Here is a 25,309-nt window from a genome sequence, read left to right as displayed (position 1 = left end):
TTTTCTTTGACATTTTATCTTCCTCGATTTTTGGTGTCACAATATGTTTTTTATTCCTTCGTTACCGATCCTTTTGTCCATCCACTTCCACCAAATACTTCTTTTTTGTTAATTAATTTGCTATTGATAACGAAGTACAAATTCATATACTTTCTAATTCGAGATTTAGTTTCCGTCTTCAGGCATTTATTTGTTCTATTTTTACATCGCTAATTTGGATATTTATTAGTTATCTCACTCTCACCATAGCTTTCGTATTGCTTTAATTCATTATCATTCCGTATTTTCTTAGTATCAGATTCTATCTGGACAAGATTTTATGTAATTTATCTGATCTATCAGTTACTGTAATGCTTCTCTAAGAAATATACGATTTTGATAGGAGCAAAGATGTAGTTATTCTGATATTTAACGATTTCACCATTTCAAAACATGATGTAATGACCACTACGACCCTTTGGATCACCACACATTCACTTATAGCAAGTTCAAAAGTTGATAATGCTGGTGGATTGGTACCGTGCAGTTCCCAGCTATAAAAGACCGTCACGACGGCGTCTCGCTCTTTTCTTTTCTCTACCCTCTTGTAACTGTACCCTTCCACAGCGCTACCGTACGTCCTTTACCTTAACCTAATATCCTGTTCATTCCCCCATCGACCACATGTATCATTTTCAATCGAAATATATAATAAACAAGTATTTCTTCAGTCAGTGTTTTCAGTTCTGGTGCGAAATCCTTCCACAAAATAGTAGTGAGTGTTCGGACCAACAATCGTTTCGACAGCTACACGTTCCGATCGACCGACCAGATGAACATTCCTGCAATGTTAAATAGTAGATCAAGTCTATAAGTTGTTGCTGATTTTATTGAAAGAGCTAAGAACACTAAAGAAATAGGTAGAAATATCATAAAGAGAAAGACAACCAATTTATATTTGTTTATTAAAATGCATTTTATTTTACATTTTCATAGTAGCAAGTTATCTATATCCAACACGGGAAGATATTTCACAACCGCTCCAAAATCAGTCACGGAACAAGCATATATATAGCCAAATTCTATATGTTTCTTTTGTGCATTTAGGAGTCTAGTAAACCATGATATTTTTTCCGATATATCATCACAAATAACATGTCTGGAAACTGTAAGGTCGTACGGATTATTAACTCCGATTATTGCAACACCGCTTCTTCTCCTGGCATCAACAACAACTTTCCAGAAAAGTTCCGGAACCGGAACTGACTGTTTATTTGATGAGGTGAACAAATATACGTCCGTATCGGAGTTTGTTCTTGTATTAGGTAACGTCATCGTTCCCCAAACCCCAGTATAAATCTCTAGATCGATTTCTCTAGAAGATGCCAAACCACGAACACTTATCTCTACCTCATTCCAATTACCACCGTTGAAAGAAGCCCACTGAGGCGATGAGTTGGGATAATGGAAAGTCGCCATTTGTTGAAATGCGTAGACGAAATCTCCTTTTGCGGCTAGGTGTCCTCTATTAATGAATAGATCACCACTCCTCCTGACGTATTTGTCAGAGTTTTCGTCAATCTGTACGAGGGCGTTTACTATCCTCCGTTGATTATCCTTCTGGTAGAGGTAATCGAGAGTAACAGGCAACGTGTAGAACCCATTATCCTGAAAATAAATCCTCGGGACATCACTATCTCTGTAACCGATGGATCTCACAATGGTATGATGCGCGTAAATCGGCGTTAGATTGATATTGTCAAAGCAAATAGTGATTTGTGTGATAAAACCCTGTTTCAAGTCATATCCTATTACTAACTCACTCCCATGACCACCACACGTTTTGTTAGTATATTTTATGATGTTCGATGGTATCTGATGACATTTTAAACCATCGAACTCGATGCTGTTACCGTTGAACATGAAACCATCATCGGCTAAACATCCTATTGAGATACATTCGCTTTTAATCAGCTTGTTGTTATACAATATGTTATTTCCTGAGCAACAAGTTTGAATTATATCACCTGAGTTTAGTGTGACTTTATTTGATTTAGATAAAGGATACATCACATGTCGATTTTTATCAAGTATCAACGGCACATTGCGTAGAGTTAAAGGATCCACTTGGCATTCTAAAATTACGTAAACCCGGTAGATGTTTGGTGAAAATTTGTTTAATTTTACGAAGAAATTTACCTGCTTTAGCTAAAATTACGATGGTATATAAATAGATGCTTAATGTAATCGGGCATGTTTTAATACAAATAATTTTGAATAAATATTCTCAGTTATCGATTAGCGAAACGTCAACGAAAATAACTGTCAACTTAATCTGTCTCATAGATCTGCCTCCAGGGGTGTGCAACTCCAATACTAAGTAGTTGGGCAAAATTTTGCTTAGTTCAATCATTGGCGGCGCTGACAACGTGAATTTGATTGGTTAGTTTAAAATAGTTATGTAGAAACCTGTAAGGAAAATACTTTGCTTTGATTGGTCTGCCATTTCGCCTGATTACTTTGTGACGTCATATTTATTGGCCAATAGTATTTAAATGAAAATCAAATAAAAATTTTAAAATTAATTTAATAAAATAAAATCCTATACAAATATACATAAGTGTAAATAATATAAATATATATAAACAAAAAGCAAAAAAACAATTATGAAGTCTATTCTAGGCAAAATTAAAATATCTATAATTCTTCTTAACGCCTCCCCATATTTGTTTAGTGCCATCAATTTTATGGGATCTATCAGATTCTAACTTATCTTGATATATTGAAGGTAAACTTTAAACCCTTCCCTGTTGATATTCCATTAACTTCATTTAACCAAAAATACAATCACACCTCATAATAACTTTTAAAATTTGGTCTTGAAGATATTATGCATTTGACAGTTGAAACACTAAAAATGTATGTGTTTTATAAAGATATTTAAATTTTAGAGTATTTAATCTGTGGAACTACTTAATATAGAATGTAGACAAATATTGCATGTTGTCTCTTTTTCAGAAGTGTTGTTAAATAGCCTGAAATAAGACTGAATTACAATATTAGGTTCTTGTTTTTCTCAGAGCAAAGTTCTCTGGAACTGAAAATATAGACTCAACTGGTGATTTAACAACCTCAAGCGGTACTAGATCTCCCGTTAAAAGAGAATATAAGTTATCTAACATGTTCATCTTCTTCACAATTTTCTCCAGGAGAATGATGTGAAAAAATTGATGTGATGATTTGCCCTTTTAAAGATTTTTCGAATATACTAGGTAAAGGATGCTGCTTCTACCTCCATGACCTCTAATAGATCCAACAAATTTCTCTAAGTACTCTTGTTTAATATTTGTTAAACAAATGCAGTTATTTGTAAATTTAGACAAAATAGAATTCTTTAAGGTAATAAATCCCCTAAAAGTAGCAATTAAATTTTTAATTGATGGCACCGTAAAAAATATGTTCTTAACAAGGCAATCAAATTTAAATATACAATAGCTCTACTATAAAATTATAGTAGAGTAAAATTATAGTAAATTATAGTAAAATATCCCTAAGTATTACAAATACTTAGGGATATTTTACAATTAAAAGTACTATTTATTACTACTAATTATCCAGTTATCTTAAATATTACCTCCTTGTAAGACTTCTTTATGTAGAGGCATACATCACATGACAGCATACGAACAACTTAGTAGATTAATTGAATTTTATTACTAATAACATCTTCATAAGTAGGTTTTGAATTTCTATAAACAAACAATATATAAACAGACATGTAGTAGATAGATAATTGTATAGATACCTGATAAAAACAATGTTGGATATGCATTTATCCTAATACCTGTTCGTGAAGGAAGGGTAATTCTAAATTGTTCTCTAAAATGTCCGTGACAGACACCATGACGTTGATATATTCGCATTGTGGTTTATCCGGGTAACTTACTACTATTTACTTGATCAATCCATTTTTGGAAAGGAGCGAGATCATTCTTTGGGAACGATGTCTAATTTCCGTAGTAGATTTTTACCCTAGTACATTACATCTTTTACTACACTGACACATTGTAATGACACATGACACATGTTAATATAAAACAGAAAATATGTCCAACGTAAAACGAAGATTTCTTGATCAAAACAAAAACACAAAAACCAAACCCTTCAAACAAACTAAAAAATGGACGCCCATAGAAAATGCTGATTACATACAATTTGATTGACCAATCATGTTCCATGTTAGTGGCGGCACTAGGAATTTAAACTAGCCAATCAGAATTTGCGATCGCAGCGCTACCGTTGATTGAACTAAACAAAACACTTCCCCAAGGTCGCCTATACCGTGAAATTTCTATTTTTTCTATGTCTGCCTCGTAGAGTAATATATAGAGTGTTAAAGTGTTTCTCTGGTGCTATCAATTCAAATAAGATGTATTAAAATTTCTATCTTTTTTCTCCCTCATACTGAAGGCAGAGCAGCAGAGCTGAAAGTCTGTGTCTGTTAATATTTTACTTCCTTGTTTAACACAAAAATGTATTGAGGCCAGTTATAAATATTTTTACAATGTTATTGTGTAAATTATGGAACAGATAAATATAACAGTTAAATCGTAAAGAGAAAGACATAGAGGAGTAATACTTTACAGAACACCAACAAAAAATTTAAATATATGATATATATTAAAATTACAGCTTAAGCATCTATTAACAATATAACAAAACAAGCACGATAATCTCTTTTCTATGAAATCAAGCTCATCTGGTTCATCTACAAATTGTATTATAGTATTTTGTATTAATGTATTTTATTAACATCTCTGTTGGAAAAGTTATCTTGGTTAAAAAGTCTTAAGCCAAAATATTAATTATAAGTATCTTAACCAATATACATTTGTTTCAAGTAAATGAATTCCTTCAAAATAACTATGTTCTAAATTGATGGCACTTTACAAACAACTTTTTAAAGAGTAACAAAAACTTTTCATATAGTATAATCACATTTACCTTCAATGTAATTTTAGCATTGCCCCATTTGGACACATTTTTTATACACAACACAACAACACTTTTGAGAATGAAGATACATTATAATCAAATAATAGAGATTATATACACACTAAAATGGCGTCGTAAACAAACTGAAACAAATAATCGCGTTATAGAAATGAGTCAATCAAATGCCTTTGTAGGCCAATTCAAATAAACCAATTAAAAAAGAGGTCTCAGAGCCAGTATTGGTTAGACGTAAAATATTTCCTCGGTTTGCCATATTTAAGTAAAACCTTTATATATACTCGATGATTTGCTTTGTAGTTAAACTTGCATAATATTTATTTTATTAATACAATTTTACCGAGTGTAATTTCTTTGTTAATTTGTTGATTTCATTTTCTATTTAAGCTTGAATTATGTTAATATTGTCACTCTAGAAATTATTAGTTCACGTATGAAGCTGAAATCAAAGTTTGAGTTTCTAAGTTACCAGATGCAAGGGGAAATATTTATTGGAAAATAATAGGAAATTTAATAACAAAATTTCGTTAAATATTTATTAACACTTGAGTGAATCCATTTAAAAATATAAAAAACTTGTAAAATATATGAAGAATATTTCATTAGATACAGGTAAAAAATATCCCTTTCATTCAACACTAATTGAGAACAAACCACACTGAATTATTATTTTTCTCATTGCAGTGTCCTGTTGGGAATGCCTTAGACAATTAATTATATTTAGATATACTAGTATTTGCTGGCATAATATATTTATTGTTGTATTCAGCACCTGTATATTTCTTTCTCGCAATATTAACTCATATACACTTAGCTTCTTAAGGCAAGCGATATATGAATACACACATACAATGTATTTCAATTTAATGGTCTAACCAAATCATGATAAAAGAGTTATTATTTAAATTACAATTAGGAATTGCATCTCGTTTAAGCAATGCTCTTTCACATTTCATTCCATAACCTTAAAATAATTCACTCTATTAGAATCTTCACCTCCTAAAAAAAACACTATAAAAATCACTTGACAGCAATAAATTTCATTATAATATTTTTACCTTTTACCGAATATATTATTTTTTTAGAATAGTTTTGGACTATTTAAAACAATCAGCATGTCAGAGATATAATAAAACAAGAAGTTGAAAGGCTGTGATCAGTATGAGGACCATTATGATCACGTGAATGGTATACATTGTTAATTTGTTGATTTAATTATTACTTATTAGTGGCAAAATCAATCATCAATGAAAAGTGAACAACTGCGTTTCAGTGTTAAAATAGGTATTTCTTTCAAGGACCTACGGTATTGACGGTAAATAAAACATAATCATATTTCAGATTAAATACTGCTCGAAGCTTTATTTAAAGCAACAATTCTCTAATTGTTAACTCAGGTATAGACTTAACAATTCTTCTAAAGGTTGTAACGGTGCAAGCCCAGGAGTATCCTCTGGATTGGTCGTCCTTCCGTCAGTTTAACCACGTCAACCTGTCAGATACGTCATCGCAGAATTGATAGATCTCCGCCAACGAAGCGTAGGGATTGTTGACGCCAATCAAAGCAACGCCTCTCTGAGTAATCGGGTTATAGACTACTTTCCAGAAGAGCAGTGGTACCGGAATAGCTCTAGTGCTGCCGCTGACGTATAGATAGAGAGGCACAGCATTTCCCGTTTTTTCGTGAGGTAAAGTTGCTATACCATAACCACCTATTAATTAAAAATGTTTACAATAAGGAGTTCAAGTCAAAAAAAAAATTAGAATTTGAATTAGAATGTAAAGGGGTAGGGATTGAGGATTGAGAAAGGAAAATGTATCCATCAAACCACATTATATTTCCTAAAAATGTATCAATGAGTTAAAATTATTTTTTCCAATGGATTGGAAATAATATTATATCGATTATAAGTATCAAGAAATTCACAAATCAAGACTTTAACTACACAAATGTTTTGTCATTTCCTAAGATTCCCTTTCTGGATATATGTAGAAATTATGTGATTTATTCGACAATGAATAATGACAAAAATTGAGTACTATAGCAATAGAATGCTGATAAATACAGACACAACTATTAAAATATATTTCAAATATTATAACATAAACTCTTAAAGGAATTTAAACAATCTCATGAAATAATCAATTTAAAGGCAACAAGAAAAAATACAAGAACTACTACTAAAACAAGAGCAAATAACTTGAAAATATCAAGACCGCTTGAGAGATCAAAAATATGCTGAGATCTAATGAATGAGCGAGAGAGAGAGAACCAAGAGGAAGAAATAAAGATCAACAAGTGGTTACAGAGTACAAATTACTATTACCAAATGAAAACAAACCAGAAAAAAAGAATCAAGGGGTTCAAGAAAAATAAGAACAATGAATTCATACAATAACAAAACAAAAAATTGATGAACGATGTTGTCTTGAAACCATATCGAAGAAGCGAAGGAAAAAAGTTTATAGGGAATAAAAACAAGGTTAAATAAGATTACGTGTTTTGAATTCTTATTACATTGTTAAAAACATTGTCTATTGATATGGTCGTCTAACACGTCACATTCCTTAGTAATAGTGTGAATACTATTTACGAATATATTGTTGATTTCTTTCTTTGTCGGACAGTAGAGCTACGAACAACCACAATGACGTTAAATAGTGGCCCAAAAGAACTGACTTTTTTGGGGTAAATGAAATGTTAAATATGAATCTCTTGTTCCACAATAAAATGTGATTCTTCCACCCTTATATATAAAACTTGGTTTAATGAAAAATGTTGTCAAGGCTATGAATACAAATGGTAAAAGATTTTTATATTTGAAAACTGTTTTCTCTAAATTAAATGATGCTAAATTAAAAAAGACATTTTTGCTGGCCCAGAAATGAGAAAACATATAAAAACAATGAATTCGTTGAAAATAAAGACGGATGCCAAGGTATTTAGCTGATTCTGCTTTAGGAATCGGGCATACATTAAGTGATATAATTAAGTTTTTATTATTTCGCCGCAATGAGAAATTAACGTGGACAGTTAGTTAACATTTAACATCTACTTGTACTTTTTCTATTGCCCTAGGCAGAAATATATCGTTTAGCATAATAATTATGTCGTCGGCAAAGGTTGCATGTAGTATTTCTTTTGTTGTTGGAATGTCAGCAGTGTAAAGTAGATATAAGAGGTCCTAAGACGCTACCTAGTGGAACTCCAGCCGAAATAGTTTTAAATGTCGAGAACGCCACTTAGTGAGACAGTTTAAATTTTCTTTCGAAAAGATATGACTCCTGCAATTGACAATAGTTACGCGGTAACAATTTGTTCATCTTACAGGTTAATCCCAAATGCCAAACCCCATCAAACGCTTGTGAGACATTCAGGAATATTGCAGGGCAGTATTTCTTTTCCTCAAAGCTTTTTAATAGCCGCAGTTACTCTGTGGACTTGATCGATTGTTAAATGGTAATTTCGAAAACGAAACTGGAAATCTGGTATTATTACAAAATTTTTAATACGTTTAAATATTAGTTTCTCAAATAGCTTTGATATTTCAGTTAGTAGCGAAACAGACCTGTAAGATTCGACTTGTTCTGCAGATTTGTCAGGTTTGTTGAGCATAATTATTTGTGCCACCTTAAAGCATTCCGGAACATGCTTCAGCCTTAAACAGGCATTAAATTATATACGTCAGCAAGATGATGGCAGATGATGGCAGCTTTCCGTGGCAGTTCTTTCAATAATCCAGGTGAAATGTCATCTATACCAGGTGCCTTTTTAGGATTGAGGTTATTAATTTCAGTGGCAGCTTCCAATGGAGTAATTACACTTAGGTCTACATCGAGTTGATAAGCAGGAGATGTATCCATGGTAGATTCTATGTTATTAGGTTAATATGGTTAGGTAAATATATTAACTAAGTTTTGTGCGAACAATTTAGTTTTTTCATCGTTGCGTCGAACCCATTCATTTCGATCATTTTTAATTGACGGTACAGCATTAAATTAACAATATTTTGTTCACCATAACCTCTGAGGGCTATTTCAATATTATTCCAGTTTCCGGCATTTAACGTTTGCCATTGGAAAGAAAGTAGCGTTTTGGTGTGAAGAACAGAACATGTCAGCTTTAGCCATCAAATGACCACGTGATATCTAGGTAATCGTTACTAATATATTCGGTAAATATTGGAACCTTGCGTCCATATTTCGACGTATTTTTGATTAACGTTTAAAACATAAATGACTCAAAACTGGAAATATCTAAAATATGGAATTACCAAATGCAATTGAAGTATTTTAAATATTAGGAAAGTTGTACGATTTCCCTGAATGGTAGATGGCTTTGTCTGTGTGGTAAGTAAAAATTATCGAGAAAATAAACAATTAAACTAGTTTTTACAGATCTTAATTAAATAATAACAAATATAGGATAATAAAAATAAAGTGCTCAAAATCTTATATAGTAGCTTTTATTAATATATAAGTATTTATTTAAACTAAGAGACCCCTAACGGTAACGTTAGGAACATTTTTTACTTTATTTCTAAAGGAATCAACGGTGCATACGTAACAATATCCAGCAGATGTGGTGTTCTTGTTTAGTTTCAACCACGTTATATTACGTGATACATCAGAACAAATAGGATCCGGATCCGTATACGGATTATTGAACCCGATCAAAGCGATGCCTTCTTGCGAATTTGGGTTATAGACGATCTTCCAGAATATAGCAGGGACTGGTATCGCTTTCTTGTTAGTCAATTCATCCACATATAGATACAGATCCACCTGATCCTTGGTTTCAGTATGAGATAGCGTGGCAATTCCATGAACGCCAGTCCACACCATTAAATTAACACGGTTTTGTTCGCCATAATCCCTGACGGCTATTTCAATATTATTCCAGTTACCACCGTTCAACGTTTGCCATTGGGGAGCAACATTGCCCATGAAGAAAGTGGCGTTTTGTTGTGCCGAATAAAACATGTCAGCTTTAGCCGTCAAATGGCCACGTGATAGGTAATCGTTGTTTATATATTTGGCAGAATTGGCCTCCAAATTCACTAAAGCATTGACGGTCTTGCGTTGATTCTTCCGTGTGTACAAATCCGTTACCGAATCAATATCGTAAATGTTAGAACCTTGCGTCCACAATGGTCTATATGCGTTTGTTCTTTGATTTATCGATGCCGTTTGATTAATGAACGAGTAATGCGCCATCTGATTTTCTCGATCGAAACAGATCATCATCGTTCTCACGAATCTGTCACCCTCCAACGGAAAACCGACTTCAATCTCGCTTCCGTCTGCCTCGCAGCTCAGCCCAGTGTAGCGAATAGTACTCTGTATCGTGGCCTTGCAATATAGCTGAGACCACTTTACTCGCCCATTGACTGTATCGAATTCATCTTGCGAATGACAGCTAGCTGGCAAAACGACGAAACCGTTGACCATCTCGGATCCGGGACATGCGAATTCGACTCGTTGTCCATGGTAAAACCTCAATACCTCTTCTCCGATTCTTGGATAAGGAATGGTCGTTGTACCAGCGAGGATTATCAAAGGAGAGAGGTCGAATTTTAATGGATGTATTTCGCAACCTGTAACAAGAGACAATGGTAAGAATTAACTTTTAGAAAAACAAATACTTTTTTTATTATTTAATTATTATATTGTTACTAGTCGTTTCCGTCTAACCTACAATTTGTCTTTATTATAACTTAAATCTAGGTATATATCTAGGAGGATCTCTAGTCTATCTCAGTCTCTGGTGAAATAATGTTTATACATGTTACTGCTGAATTTTTTAGTATATGCACCTCATTACACAACAGTACACAAGATCAGATGGTTTGATTCTTTTGAATCTGTGTCCTGTTCTCGTGGTATCCAATAGTTGTAATATTTCAATATTTGTGTGAGTCTTTCCTCATGCTCCCTGGCAATTCTCTTGATTTCTTGACTGACTGTGGATATCTGAAGGTCTCGATGTAGGTAATCAGTCCTATAGTATTTGGGTGCACCCACAATACCTCTCAAGACTTTGCTCTGAAAATTTTTTATTTTATTTATGTTACTCTTTGCAGAACATCCCCATAATTGAACTCCATATGTCCATATAGGTTCCAATATTTGCTTATATAATAGCAATTTATTATGTACTGATAATTGCTCTGATTTCCTTCCAATTAGCCGGTACATTTTCCTATATTTTAATTCCAATTCTTTTGTGTTCCTCCCAGGGAAGTTTTGCAACGAGATTCATTCCGAGATATTTAGCGTTGTTGCTATATGGAATGATAGTATTATTTAATGTTATGGATGCTTGTACGGTCTGTTTATATGTGAACTGCACATGCATTTCATAAATTCTTATTTTCCAAGCTTGTGCCCAATTATTTATATTGTCACTTGCCTGTTGTAATTTTCGTGAGGGTTCTTCACTATTTTCTCCGACAGCTATAATCGCAGTATCATCAGCAAATGTAGCCATCGTAATATTTTGCGTTTGTGGTATATTACAAGTGTAGAGTAGATAAAGCATTGGTCCCAGTACACTTCCTTGTGGTACACCTGCTTTAGATTATTTTATTGTAGAGTAAGCTTCTTCTTGTTTGACTCCAAACATTCTGGTTGTAATGTATGATTTCAATAGTTCGGTGAGTTGTTTTGGTAGCATTTTCTGTAGTTTATGAATAAGGCCATCATGCCAAACTTTATCGAAAGCTTGTGCTACATTTAAAAATATATCTGAGCACACTTTTTTACTTTCGTAGGCTTCTTCAATAACATCTGTTATTCTGTGGACCTGGTCAATAGTTGAGTGCTTGTTAGAAACCCAAAGTGGTGTATTGGTATTAGGTTTTTTCTCTCTATGATCGGTTTTATTCCTTTCTACAGGAGTTTTTCAAAAATTTTAGATATTACTGGCAGCAGTGATATACATCTATAAGCTTTTATTTCATTTGCTGACTTCCCAGGTTTTACAAATACTATAAATTTTAATTTATTGGGATAATCGTTATACAAATAAGGGGTTTTTCTGAATGAGTTTAGGCACAATAAAAATTTAACTTTATAGGCAATTTTGGAGAAATGTTTCGCGACATCCATTATCAGAGTCGTGAAGACATCCGATCATGTTTCATTTCGCACCTCACGGAAATAAAAACTTAGCCGTCACAACCATTATTCGTACAGAAACTTTATTGGAAAGTGAATGAAGTAAATTAATAGTCGATAAGGCAAAAAGTATGCAAACATTTTCGCATGCATATTTCCTGAACAGCCATCTAGTTTTTCCAAGAATAATATCAAATATAATTAAAAGATTTATCACGTAAAAAAGCACTTTAAAAATCGAAGAAATATTTATGAAAATTACTCAACACAGTAACGCCGTCCTAGGGTTACAATACTTCCCAGCGTCTTGGAAGTCTTCCCATTACAATCCATAAAAAAGAGGGGAAATCATTCCCAGAAGATTACAGGCCAATTACTTTGTTATGCTCCATAGGAAAAATCGAGGAAAGAGGGGTTCCTCATGCTCTCCTATATTCTTCCAAGGCTCAAAACATTCTAACAATCTCCATTCGTCTTCAGTTTGAAGCGGGACATCCAGATCTTCGAACTGATTGTAAAAGTGTCCGTCATTAGCTACAGAAGGTCTAGGTCTACATTTCGATCGACGATCCAAGTGGTCAGTGGAAATCCAGCAAGCGATATCCACCAGTAATGATTGCATTCGTCTAATTTATACTCTAATACGAGGAAGATCAATGATTAAAATCAGATAAAAATATGGTTGCAGCCAAACTAGCTGTTAAAATAGCAACGGATGCTATATTGGGTGAAACCCGAACTAATTCAAATAATGGCAATTTGAAAACAATAAAAGTTTATTGACCCCTAAAGATTTATATAATATTCAGCACTAAAAAAAAATTAAATCCACAGGTACAAAACGTAAAAGTGACGCAATAAGTGGTGAAGCACGATTAAATTATGTAAAAAATACGGTATGTATAGTCTACTCAAAGCATTTTTTAGTAATGCATCGTGGATATTTGTGACGTCGAAACATTACAATGTTGCCGCATCAACTCTGAGTTCTAATTCAGTTTGGCTTTGACATACAAGAAAATTCTAATCTAAATAAAATAATTGAATAAAAATGTTATCAAATATAATTTATTTTAACATTATTATACAACTAATACATATATTATCGGAGGACTTAAAACTACAATTAAGAACACAGCTATAATAGTCATGATGGTAAATATAAAACCATATATATTACATATAAATCAATGTAAGCATATATTCGGTACTTTAGTCTAATGTACTCGTTCCATTAGTCCGAAATTATTAACTGAAACTACACGACTGAAACAGTCGATAGCAAAAACTATGTCGATAGACGCTTTCAGTCGATATTTTCCAACGCTAATAATAATAACATCCTTCATATTCACGTGTTTTTTGTATTATTCGTTATCGAACTTAATAAATGTCGTTGTTTTCATTCATATAGTTCTTTATTTAAACAATTATTTTAATATATATCTTAAAAATATAGTAATCTTCACAAGCAGTCTTCATTGGTTGGGCCTCTTGGGCGATCCTGATCCTTTTTGGACCAATATTTTTGGTGCCAGTAGCTATCTCATGCACTCCGGCTTGGTCACCTACCAAGAGTGCAGTACAACAGCTGGATAGCTGTCGAGCGGGGCCTGAACGCTCACCCGCGGCCTCGACCGGTACTGAGGATCCGAACCCCCGTACAGTAACGATATTTGACAATATTACATATTGTCTATACAAAACAGTAGTGACACACGCGACCAGTCAAAACGTCGCAATGTTGCCGCAGCAACTCTGAGTTTTAGTACATTTGGCTCTGACATATAACAACATTCTAAGCTAAATAAAATATTGGAACAGAAATGTTATATATTATAATTTATTTTAACACTATAGTGCATCAAATGGATATATTACCGATAAACTTGAAACTACAATTAATTATACAGTCACAATAATTTATAGGTTAGAGTTGTTTTATTATAGTTTCCATTGAACTTTTTTCCACACTAGTATAGGTAGGGTTCTAGCTGCATTTTTATGTAGTGTTATTATTATGAGTAAGATTTGTCACCCGCTTTGTATGTAGACGGTTTTTCTTTGGTGAATCTAACGTATTATTCTTCATTTTGTAAGCGACGTTATTCACAGTACCCACAGTAATATTTAGCACGGCAGCAACCCGCTAAAAACCTTTTCAATAAAATTGTAGGGCCTTATATTATTTAATATCATCAATAATTACCTCTCTAATGCAATTTACCAGCAAAAGGGAGCCTCCGTTATCTCGTTCGTTTTCGATATTACCTATTAAAGCCGCAAGCAATTTGTGATATCTATTGTATTCGGCATTTTCAAACAAATTAATATGATATATTACGGAGCGACTTGAAATTTATCAAAATAAAGGGCTAAAATAACGTTTGCCGGTTTATAACCTGTAATAATTATAATTAATATTTTGAATAATTTAGCGTACATCTGACAACCGGACGGCTACCAGCTGTCAGACGTATGCAAAATTCTTGAAAGCAATAGTGATAAAGAGGTTTTAATTCTTACCTATAAATTATTTTGGATGTATAATTAATTATAGTTTTTAGATTTAGTATAATGTTAAAATAAATTATATTTGGTAATGTTTTTGTTTAATTATTTTATTTAAATTAGAATTCTTTTGTATGTCTAAGCCAACTGAATTCAAACTCACAGTTGATGCGGCAACATTGTAAAATTTGTAAATTCCAAATATCCATGACGCATTTCTAAAAAAACTTTGAATAGACTGTATGTTTTTATATAAACCACAGTCTTAGTTTCTGGAAACTTACTGTACTTTAAAGGAAAAATATTTTAAGACAATCATAATAATTATTATGTTTTCTATTTCCCAACGGAAAAAATTTATTCTATTTATATCACATTCCTCAAATGTATACGTACAATTATATAACAGCTGGCAACGTTGCGAATTCAAATCCTTGTACGCAGTCCTAAAACGGTGTAGTTGTATAATATACTACCTTTTTTATTTGACAGTTTTAAGAATTCTAAACGGAATGGGGCGTAACTCAGATGGTAGAGCGCTCGCTTAGCATGCAAGAGGTGCCGTAGACGTTACCTGGCGTCTCGATCACATTTTTTTTTCTTTTAACAGTAATATAATTAATTAAATTAAACATAATATCTTTATTGCATACTCTAACTATCTAGGACAGTTTTAAAGCTTATTATATAAACTTACCATCGGTTATTTCGGATTTAAGCGAAACTGTAATGATTGTTACAATAGATATACATAAAACAGCAACTAAAACTATTTTACTGGCACTAATAAACCGTTTTCGTTCCATGGCCTTGATGGAAAATTATTTATTAAACGAACAATACGCTGTAGGTGTTTAGAAAAAATAGATAAAAACACTAGATAGCTCTTATCAAGCATGGCGATGATAAAACTGATTAAGAGAGTTCGATTGGTTATTATACTGATATTTATATGAAAATATGATAAGTATTTAAGGTAGTTTTAGGAGGCACACAAAAAGTAGCCACAAAATAAGTATGAGAATTTTATTGAATGAATAAACTTTTAATAATACTAACCGTTATTGCTCAAGACATCTGGTGGTTTAGTATGTTAATAATAAAATCAGTTAAAAAAATAAAAAATAAAGTATGTTAAAAAATAAACTAGCAGAATGCGGAATTTAGAATTATAATTTACATTCTAGAATTAGAGCTCACTGGATATTTTTTCATTTTAAAATGGCATTTTTTGAGAAAATTCGATATATATAGTCTATCTTATTTGTACATTCGTTATCTAAATTTGTAACGTCAAAACGTCGCAATGTTGCCGCATCAACTCTGAGTTTTAGTTCAGCTTGGCTTTGTTATATAACAAAATTCTAATATAAATTCTAATCAAAATTCTATATAAAATATAATTGAACAAAAATGTTATCAAATATAATTTATTTTAACATTATAGTAGATCTAAAAACTACAGTTAATTATATAGCCACAATAGTTTATAGGTTAGAGTTATAACCATAGAAAAAATAGAAATTTCACGGTATAGGCGACCTTGGGGAAATGTTTTGTTTAGTTCAATCAGCTGTAGCGCTGCGATCGCAAATTGTGATTGGCAGTATAAATTGCAGGTGCCGCCACTAACATGAAATGTGATTGGTCGATCAAATTGTGTGAAATCAGCATTTTCTATGGGCGTCCATTTTTATGTTTGCTGTTTGTAGGTTATGGTTTTTGTTTAGATCACGAAATTTTCGTTTTACGTTGTGCATATTTTCTGTTTTACATTAATTATTATGGGGTAATAATATAAAAATTGATGACAATACGTCAGTGTAGTAAAAGATGTAGTGTACCGGGGTAAAATTCTACTACGGAAATTAGACATCGTTTCAGAAAGAATGATCTCGCTCCTTTCCAAAAATGGATTGACCAAGTAAATAGTAGTAAGTTACCTGGATAAACCACAATGCAAATATATCAACGTCATGGTGTTTGTTATGGACATATTAGTGAAAAATTTAGAATTATCCTTCCTTCACGAACAGGTATTTGGGTAAATGCATATCCATCATTGGTTTTATCAGGTACATATAAAATTATCTATCTACTACATGTCTGTTTATATATTGTTTGTTTACAGAAATTCAAAAACTTATGAAGATGTTAGTAGTAATAAAATTCAATTAATCTACCAAGTTGTGCGTATGTTGTTGAAGTGTGAAGTCTCTACATAAAGAAGTCTTACAAGAAGGTAATAATTAATATGACTGGATAATTAGTAGTAATAAATACTACTTTTAATTATAAAATATCCCTAAAATATTTGCAATACATTAACTTTTTAGAACAATCATTGTTCAATCATTTTATAGTAGAGGAATTATATATTTAAATTTGATTGCCTTGTTGAGAAAATATTTGTTATGGTGCCATCAATTAAAAATTTAATTGCTACTTTTAGGGGATTTATTAACTTAAAGAAATCTATTTTGTCTAAATTTACAAATAACTACATTTGTTTAACAAATCTTAACCAAGATTGCTTAAAGATTTTTGTTGGATCTATTAGAGGTCATAGAGGTAGAAACATCATCCTTCCCCTAGTATGTTCGAGAAATTTTTAAAAGGGCTCATCATTTCAATTTTTTCACATCATTCTCCCGGAGAAAATTGTGAAGAAGATGAACATGTTAGATAGCTTATATACTTTTTTAACGGGAGATCTAGTACCACTTGAGGTTGTTAAATCACCTGATGAGTCTATATTTTCAGTTCCAGAGAATTTTGCTCTGAGGAAAACAAAAGTCTAATATTGTATTTTAGTCTTATTTCAGGCTATTTAACAAAACTTCTGAAAAAGAGACAACATGCTATATTTGTCTATATTCTATATTGAGTAGTTCCACAGATTAAATACTCTAAAATCTAAATATTTTTAAAAAACATAAATTTTTAGTGTTTCGACTGTCCAATCCATAATGATTTTCAAGACAAAATTTTAAGTTATTCTGAGGTTTGATTGTATTTTTGGTTTAATGAAGTTAATGTAGTATCAACAGGAAAGGATTTAAAGTTTACCTTCAATATATCAAGATAAGTTAGAACTCTAATAGATCCCATAAAATTGATGGCACTAAACATATATGGGAAGGCCTTATAGAAGAATTATAGATATTCTAATATTGCCTAGAATAGAGTTCATAATTGTTTTTTTTGCTTTTTGTTTATATATATTTATATTATTTACACCTATGTATATTTGTATAGGATTTTATTTTAATAAATTAATTTTAAAATTTAAATTTGATTTTTATTTAAATACTATTGGCCAATAAATGTGACGTCACAAAATAATCAGGGGAAATGGCAGACCAATCAAAGCAAAGTATTTTCCTTACAGGTTTCTACATAACTATTTTAAACTAACCAATCAAATTCGCGTTGTCAGCGCCGCCAATGATTGGACTAAGCGAAACTTTGCCCCACTACTTACCATTGCAGTTGCACACCCCTGGTTATAACCTGTTCTCATCTGACAACCGGATGACTTTAACGCACTCATTCGTTTATGTGTTCGAACTAATCAGAGAGTATTGTGTCTCTTTTTAACTAGAATAAAAAGAAAAGGAAGATATAGTTTGATTCTGAAAAAATTAGTCCGCATTACACACATTAATAACAAATGATTTCTTTTACCCTATCGAAAAGAAAAATATGGCTATAAGTTAAATGTTGGCAATAAACTAGTAATTCCTTACCTCTTCAAAAATAATTAGAAGTAAGTATAAATACAATATTTTTTCAAAGGAAGTAAAAGAGATTTGAAAACTAAGTACTATAACATATTTCTATACAGATGCTTTAGAAACAGACGAATACGTGCCTTCAACTTCATGCTGTGTATAGAAGTGTATATGAGGTGGTGTTGCGAGCAAGAATTTTTTATGGTAACAGGAACGTATCTTAATTCATTTATGTGCTAAGCTGTCTCTTAACTTTTTCTTTTATTTGCCAGGGAAAGTACAAAAATAAATTTAACGAAAACTATCATTCAGTTATTATGTCAGCAAATAATGAAATAGTTAGGTATTGTTAATTCTAATGGATGCAAAAAGTAAAAGGATTTGATGACTACATATAATATGGATAGCATCCGATTAAGTATCAGGTTTGAAGTTTCAGAGCGACATCGCTGATAAAATAAATTGAAAGTAAGTATATCTGATGAAACTTTCCCACATGAGACCCAATTTTCATTTCTGGGAACGGGGAGTGACGCCCCTGAGGGCCGAAGCCCCAGTCTACCACAGGAGATTGTGAATGAGGAGGATAAACGGTAATGTTCCGCAACCATAGTACGGATGCGACATTCCTGGAGCATCAGTTATTTATTGTCTTGTATCGTCTCCTTCGTGTTCTATAGTCTCTCCAAAACTGTAAATATACTAGTATTTGCTGGCATAAAATATTTGTTGTTGTATTCAGCACTTGTATATTTCTTTCTCGCAATATTAACTCATATACACTTAGCTTCTTAAGACAAGCGATATATGAATACACACATACAATGTATTTCAATTTAATGGTACAAACCCACCTGGAGCAAATACAATTATGGTTGAAGACATGGCGCATTAAAGCCAATGAATCAAAATCCACGCATATAACGTTTACCCTGGGTAGAAGGACATGTCCACCAGTGAATATCAATCAGCGTCAACTCCCCCAAGCAGAGCATGTTAAATATCTTGGTATACATTTAGATCGACGCCTAACCTGGAAGAAGCACATACTCTCTAAACGGAAACAACTGGGACTAAAATTATATCAAATGTATTGGCTCATTGGGCGCAAATCCAAGTTATCATTAGATAACAAGGTTTTGCTGTATGAGTCTATACTCAAGCCCATTTGGACATATGGAATTCAACTATGGGGTACCGCTAGCAAATCTAATATATCCATCATTCAACGGTTCCAAAATAAGGTGTTACGTGCCATTGTTGATGCTCCGTACTATATTTCAAATAAAGTGATACAACGCGATATTCCTCTAGAACCTATAACGAGTGTAATCCAACGTGTTTGTGTGAAGTACTTCGAAAGAGTGTCAGTGCATCCCAATGTACTCGCTAATCAGCTAAATATGCGACGTGATAGTGAAGTGCGTAGACTAAAACGTTTAACACCACCTGATCTGATTACTGGACATATGTAGAGTTTAGAATAAGCATTAGAATAAGACTAATTAATTAAGATAATATTTTATACAGAAGATTGCTTAATGAAGTGATTTTCTACATGCCATGTATATATAATATAAACAGAAGAAATACTTATTGCCAATAGGGCAGATTGTGGACTCACGAAGAGTAATAAAAAAATAAAAAAAATTTAATGGTCTAACCAAACCATAATAAAAGAGTTATTATTTAAATTACATTTAGGAATTGCATCTCGGGTTAAGCAATGCTCTTTCACATTTCATTCCATAACCTCAAAATAATTCACTCTATTAGAATCTTCACCTCCTGATAAAAACACTATAAAAATCACGCCATAGCAATAACTTTCATTATAATCTTTTTACCTTTTACCGAATATATTACTCTTTTAGAATAGTTTTGGACTATCTAAAACAATCAGCATTTCAAAGATATACTAAATCAAGAAGTTGAATGGCTGTGATCAGTATGAGGACATTTATGATCACATGAATGCTATAGATTGTTAATTTGTTGATTAAATTATTACTTATTAGTGGCAAAATCAATCATCAATGAAAAGTGAACAACTGCGTTTCAGTGTTAAAATAGGTATTTCTTTCAAAGACCTATGGTATTGACGGTAAATAAAACAATCATATTTCAGATTAAATACTGCTCAATGCTTTATTTAAAACAACAATCCTCTAATTGTTAACTCAGGTATAGACTTAACAATTCTTCTAAAGGCTGTAACGGTGCAAGCCCAGGAGTATCCTCTGGATTGGTCGTCCTTCCGCCAGTTTAACCACGTCAACCTGTCAGATACGTCATCGCAGAATTGATCGATCTCCGCCAACGAAGCGTAGGGATTGTTGACGCCAATCAAAGCAACGCCTCTCTGAGTAACAGGGTTATAGACTACTTTCCAGAAGAGCAGTGGTACTGGAATAGCTCTAGTGCTGCCGCTGACGTACAGATAGAGAGGCACAGCATTTCCCGTTGTTTCGTGAGGTAAGGTTGCGATACCATAACCACCTATTAAGTAAAAATGTTTACAATAAGGAGTTTAAGTTAAAAAATCGGAATTAGATTGTAAATGGGTCACTATGTAAGGATTGAGAAAGGAAAATGTATCCATCAAACCACATTATATTTCCTAAAAATGTATCAATGAGTTAAACCAATGGGTTGTAAATAACATTATATCCATTATAAGTATCAAGAAATTCACAAATCAAGACTTTAACTACACAAATGTTTTGTCATTTGCTAAGATACCCTTTTTGGACATATGTAGAAATTATGTGATTCATTCGACAATGAACAATGACAATAATTGAGTACTATAGCAATAGATTAAAAGATTAATCGGGGATAAAAACAAGGTTAAATAAGATTACGTGTTTTGAGTTCCTTATTTCATTGTTAAAAACATTGTCTATTGATATGGTTGTCTAACACGTCACATTCCTTGGTAATAGTGTGAATACTACTTACGAATATAGTGTTGATTTCTTTCTTTGTCGGACAGTAGAGCTACAAACAACCACAATGAAGTTAAATAATGGCCCAAAAGAACTGACTTTTTTGGGGTAAATGAAATGTTAAATATGAATATCTTGTTCCACAATAAAATGTGATTCTTCCACCCTTATATATAAAACTTGGTTTAATGAAAAATGTTGTCGAGACCATGAATACAAATGGTAAAAGATTTTTGTATTTGAAAACTGTTTCCTCTAAATTAAATGATGCTAAATTAAAAAAAGACATTTTTGCTGGCCCAGAAATAAGAAAACATATAAAAACAATGAATTCGTTGAAAATCGTACCGCAAGCGGTAGCGGTTTGGTTATCTCTAAAGAAAGTATTTTCTTGGATTTCTAGGCATTCTTAGAGCTTTTAATGAATAATTGTAATAAAAATTTGAAACGATTGGGCGCAGAATGTCTTTATAAATATATTTCTTGAATTCCCTATTCTTGGAATGGTAAGTGACCGATATTGACCGGTTGAATGGTTTCGCCTGGGCATAAAACTGATAGAAGAGTGTTAACTAGGAAGATGGAATGCTAAAATTGTGGCAGATCATTGCTGGCTTATAACGAAAGAGGATTCTACTGTTCACAAGACGAAACGTTAATATTTCGTCAATTCGGTTCAGAATATATTGCCCATTTTTTCTATTGACTACTTAAACCTCAGATATTTTTATTCATTGTCTATTTTGTAAATATATATTACATTTTTTATAAAATTAATAATATAAATAAATAAATATGATTTAAAATGTTCATACTGTCTTTATTTAATTATAGTACCTTAATTTATCATTACTTTAAAATGGTACGTGTTATAAAAAATCTAGTTACATTTTTGGGTTCAGCAGGTAAAATTTGCATTAATAATTGTAATTGTAATTGTAAAAGTATTGTTCTGAAAACTACTAATCAAAATTTTACTATATTATACCTATGTTGCCAATTCTACGGAATTAAAAATATAAGAAATGATGGTAAAAAATATTTTCTTACCTGTCCATATCCGCAAATTCACGTTATTCGCTTCCGCGTAATTCTGCACATCGGTTTCCGCTTGATCCCAATTGAAGCCATTGAACGTCTGCCATTGAGGAAGGGCATTGACGAAGTAAAATGTACTATTTTGTAGAGCAGCGTAAAAATAGTCGCTCCTTGCGGTCAGATGACCTCTCGATAGGAAATAGTTGTTGTTTTGGATGTATTTCGTATCTGTAGCAGACAATCCCAGCAGGGAATTAATGTTTCTCCGCTGTGTACCCCGGACGTAGTAACTATTCACATTGGAGATGGTATAGATTCCCGTACCATCCAACCAAGAGGGTCTTGGCGTGGACCTGATTTGATTGTTGATAGCCGGTATCATGTCGAAGTAGCTGTAGATCGTCGATTGGGTGCTCTGGTCGAAACAAACTTGCATAGTGCGGACAAATCGGGAGCTGGTGATGCTGAATCCGATTTCGATCTCCCGGCCATTTAACTCGCAGGAGTTGCCGGTGTAACGTATAGTGGATACGGGATCAACGGTACAAGTCAACTGGTGGAACAGATATCTGGCGTTGTTAACGATAAATCGGGTACCGGTGACGCAGGTCCCTGTGGCTACCTGCAAGGTGGTCTGCGTCCCTTCGGTCACTAAACGTCCCCCAGGACAAGCGAAGTCGATCGTTTCCCCCGCAGCTAGCTTGATGGTGGATTCTGTTCCTAAGGGATAGACGAATTGGGTTCCGCTAACTAGTAGGGGCGTTGGAAGTGTACCGAACGGTACTATTTCACAGTCTAAAATAGAAAATGTTAACGGAAAGTCATTAAAACATAAGAACTATAATAAACTATAGAAATAAAAATTAGCGTTGAGAATTATCGACTGAATATGGCTATCGACTGTTTCAGTTATTATTTTTGTTCCAAATGATTTTACCACTTCTTACTATCTACTACTTTCAGTCGCTATTTTCGGTTCGACTGATGTAACCACTTTTTACCATCGACTGTTAGTAAAAGTCATGTACTGCCAGTTAATATTTTCAGACCTACTAGTTAATTTCGACTGATTTTAAAATTCTGTCTTTGCCGTCTTTAATTTGAAAATAACATGCCGAATTTATTCTTACATAGATTAATTTGTAATATATATAGCTTTATCTTTTGATTATAGTATGATTGTAAATAACAAGATATTGTGCATTAATACAGCAGCATTTGGGAACTCTATTTTTCAAAATTATTTGTTAATGTAATAAGGTGAAAAGAACAACATTTTGATTGATAAACAAAGAAGTAATTTTGACTGCTCTTATGCTCACTTATCAGCCGTTCGATGTTTGTTCATGCTTTTTTACTATTAACACTTCTTTCACTCAAGATTGGTTAAAAAATATACAAAAATTTAGTAAGCATTACTCCATTCCTTTTTACAATCAAGTCAAATATATAAAATATGAAAATAATTTGAAAATTAAACTGTTATTTTGAAGGTAATTAATTACAGTAAATATATCTTCTTTCTTCTCCGTCTCACTTATGCCATGTTAAAAAAATAGGATGGTGGAACGAAATTAAAGTAAACTAATTGCTTTTGTTATATTATACCATTGTTTCTTTATTATATTATTATTATATGTAATAACACTCTATATACTATTCTATACATAGTTACTTGATGAATAAAGTTAGGCATGAGGGATTGTCATCTATTTCTAATCACATTTTCCAATTTATATGTAACTATAAAATATGTTCAGGCTTACCTACAGCATTGACATCAGCCACGGTATTATTGCCTGGTACTACAGCAGCAGTACCTAGCCGAAACACTATCGCCAATATTAGGAGCTTCATCTCTGAATAATTCGGATAACTAATAGGTATTTTCGCAGAATTACGCTATTTAAATCCTTCCTACGTTGTTATTTGCAATATGTCACAAGACAAGTATAATTTTATATAGGGAATGTTATCTCTGTTTAGCAACGTCTGATCTCATAATTACGAAAACAAAGATCTCGTTTAAAGATTCTGTATTTGTTTAAATACATTATAATCTATATGTCTATAGGGGTACAAATATGTTTGAATTTATTATATATTTGTTTGTTTTATATTTTGGCCTATTCTATATTTTTTACTATCACTAGGTATATAAGTTATGAAATGTGAAATAGTTTAAGAAAACATCTAATTTACTTTAAACTACTATTTTATTTTATGGAAAAAAGAGGTGAGTTGTGAAGGGATAATGTTAAACCCTGGGCGTTAAATATAGACCATATTTCAAACATGATCCGACAACTACAAAGCATTTCAATAGCTTCTTTGGGCGATGAAAATCGTTGACCACGCAGTTTATTCTTCACGGATGGGAACAGAAAAAATCATTGGGTGCCAAATCAGGGCTGTACAGCGGATAACCCATCAATTTGAGGCTTTGAGTGCTCAAATAGTCTCTTATTGTTCGTTTGTTCTCTCTTGTTTGTTTTTCTCATTTCACCAAAGACTTCTGGCAAACAAATGGTTGTGTACCAATCAGAATCTACTGTTCTACAATCTTCTAAAGGCATTGTTACAATATGACCAGTTTTCCAGAAGAAACAGACCACCATTTTCTTCGTACGCGAACAACTTTTCTTGGATTTGGTTCATCTTGGAACACTCATACAGTCGACATTTCTCAACGAAAGTGGCGATTGAATCTCTTCTTGGTCGAGCTATCAATCCGAATGCGCATCAGCCAACATCATCTGTATCATTGACACCAGCTCAATCTAACATCAGACGCAGTTCGATTGAACTGGGAGGAAAAAAATTACTGGTGTATGCTATGAATGTCTCCAAAGTAAATTTAAAAAACGTCGCAAAACTAGAAAAATATGTTCGATATATGAGAACCCTATTTGTGGCCAACACTGTATTACAATCACGTCATGTGAAGGATGTACGAAATTTTTATAT

General features: G+C 32.6%; 3 protein-coding genes across 3 annotated transcripts in view; all 3 read right to left on the bottom strand.

Moving 5' to 3' along the window:
- The window catches only part of Nup154 (nuclear pore complex protein Nup154), a 56,167-nt gene that overhangs the window by 4,729 nt on the left and 26,129 nt on the right, over positions 1–25,309 (bottom strand). The window lies entirely within an intron of this gene.
- LOC143190873 (uncharacterized) lies at positions 938–24,268 on the bottom strand. The gene is given in 7 exon segments (XM_076395445.1): positions 938–2,114; positions 2,179–2,187; positions 6,256–6,293; positions 6,368–6,704; positions 20,511–20,855; positions 22,355–23,137; positions 24,109–24,268. Coding segments are annotated over 7 exon segments (2,748 nt in total). The 5' UTR covers positions 24,200–24,268; the 3' UTR covers positions 938–969.
- Positions 9,443–15,500, bottom strand: LOC143191613 (salivary endonuclease). Its single transcript, XM_076396864.1, has 2 exons — positions 15,320–15,500; positions 9,443–10,589 (listed from the first exon to the last, which is right to left on the bottom strand). The coding sequence occupies exons 1-2, from the start codon at positions 15,426–15,428 to the stop codon at positions 9,481–9,483; spliced, it is 1,218 nt and encodes a 405-aa protein (XP_076252979.1). The 5' UTR covers positions 15,429–15,500; the 3' UTR covers positions 9,443–9,480.

Source organism: Rhynchophorus ferrugineus, unplaced genomic scaffold (genome assembly GCF_030347505.1).
Source record: "Rhynchophorus ferrugineus isolate W39M unplaced genomic scaffold, kcgeb_rfMv2 rfM2, whole genome shotgun sequence".
In the NCBI taxonomy this organism is placed as follows: Eukaryota; Metazoa; Arthropoda; class Insecta; order Coleoptera; family Curculionidae; genus Rhynchophorus; species Rhynchophorus ferrugineus.
The sequence above is the reverse complement of the archived record's forward strand: the minus strand, read 5'-3'. Positions and strand labels throughout refer to the sequence as shown.

What these genes read in the sequence shown, in the direction of transcription:
- LOC143191613 (XM_076396864.1), bottom strand. Translation starts at nt 15,428, where the DNA reads ATGGAACGAAAACGGTTTATTAGTGCCAGTAAAATAGTTTTAGTTGCT. An exon ending in TAAATCCGAAATAACCGATG is followed by an intron (nt 10,590 to 15,319) that starts GTAAGTTTATAT and finishes CTCTTGTTACAG; the next exon opens with GTTGCGAAATACATCCATTA.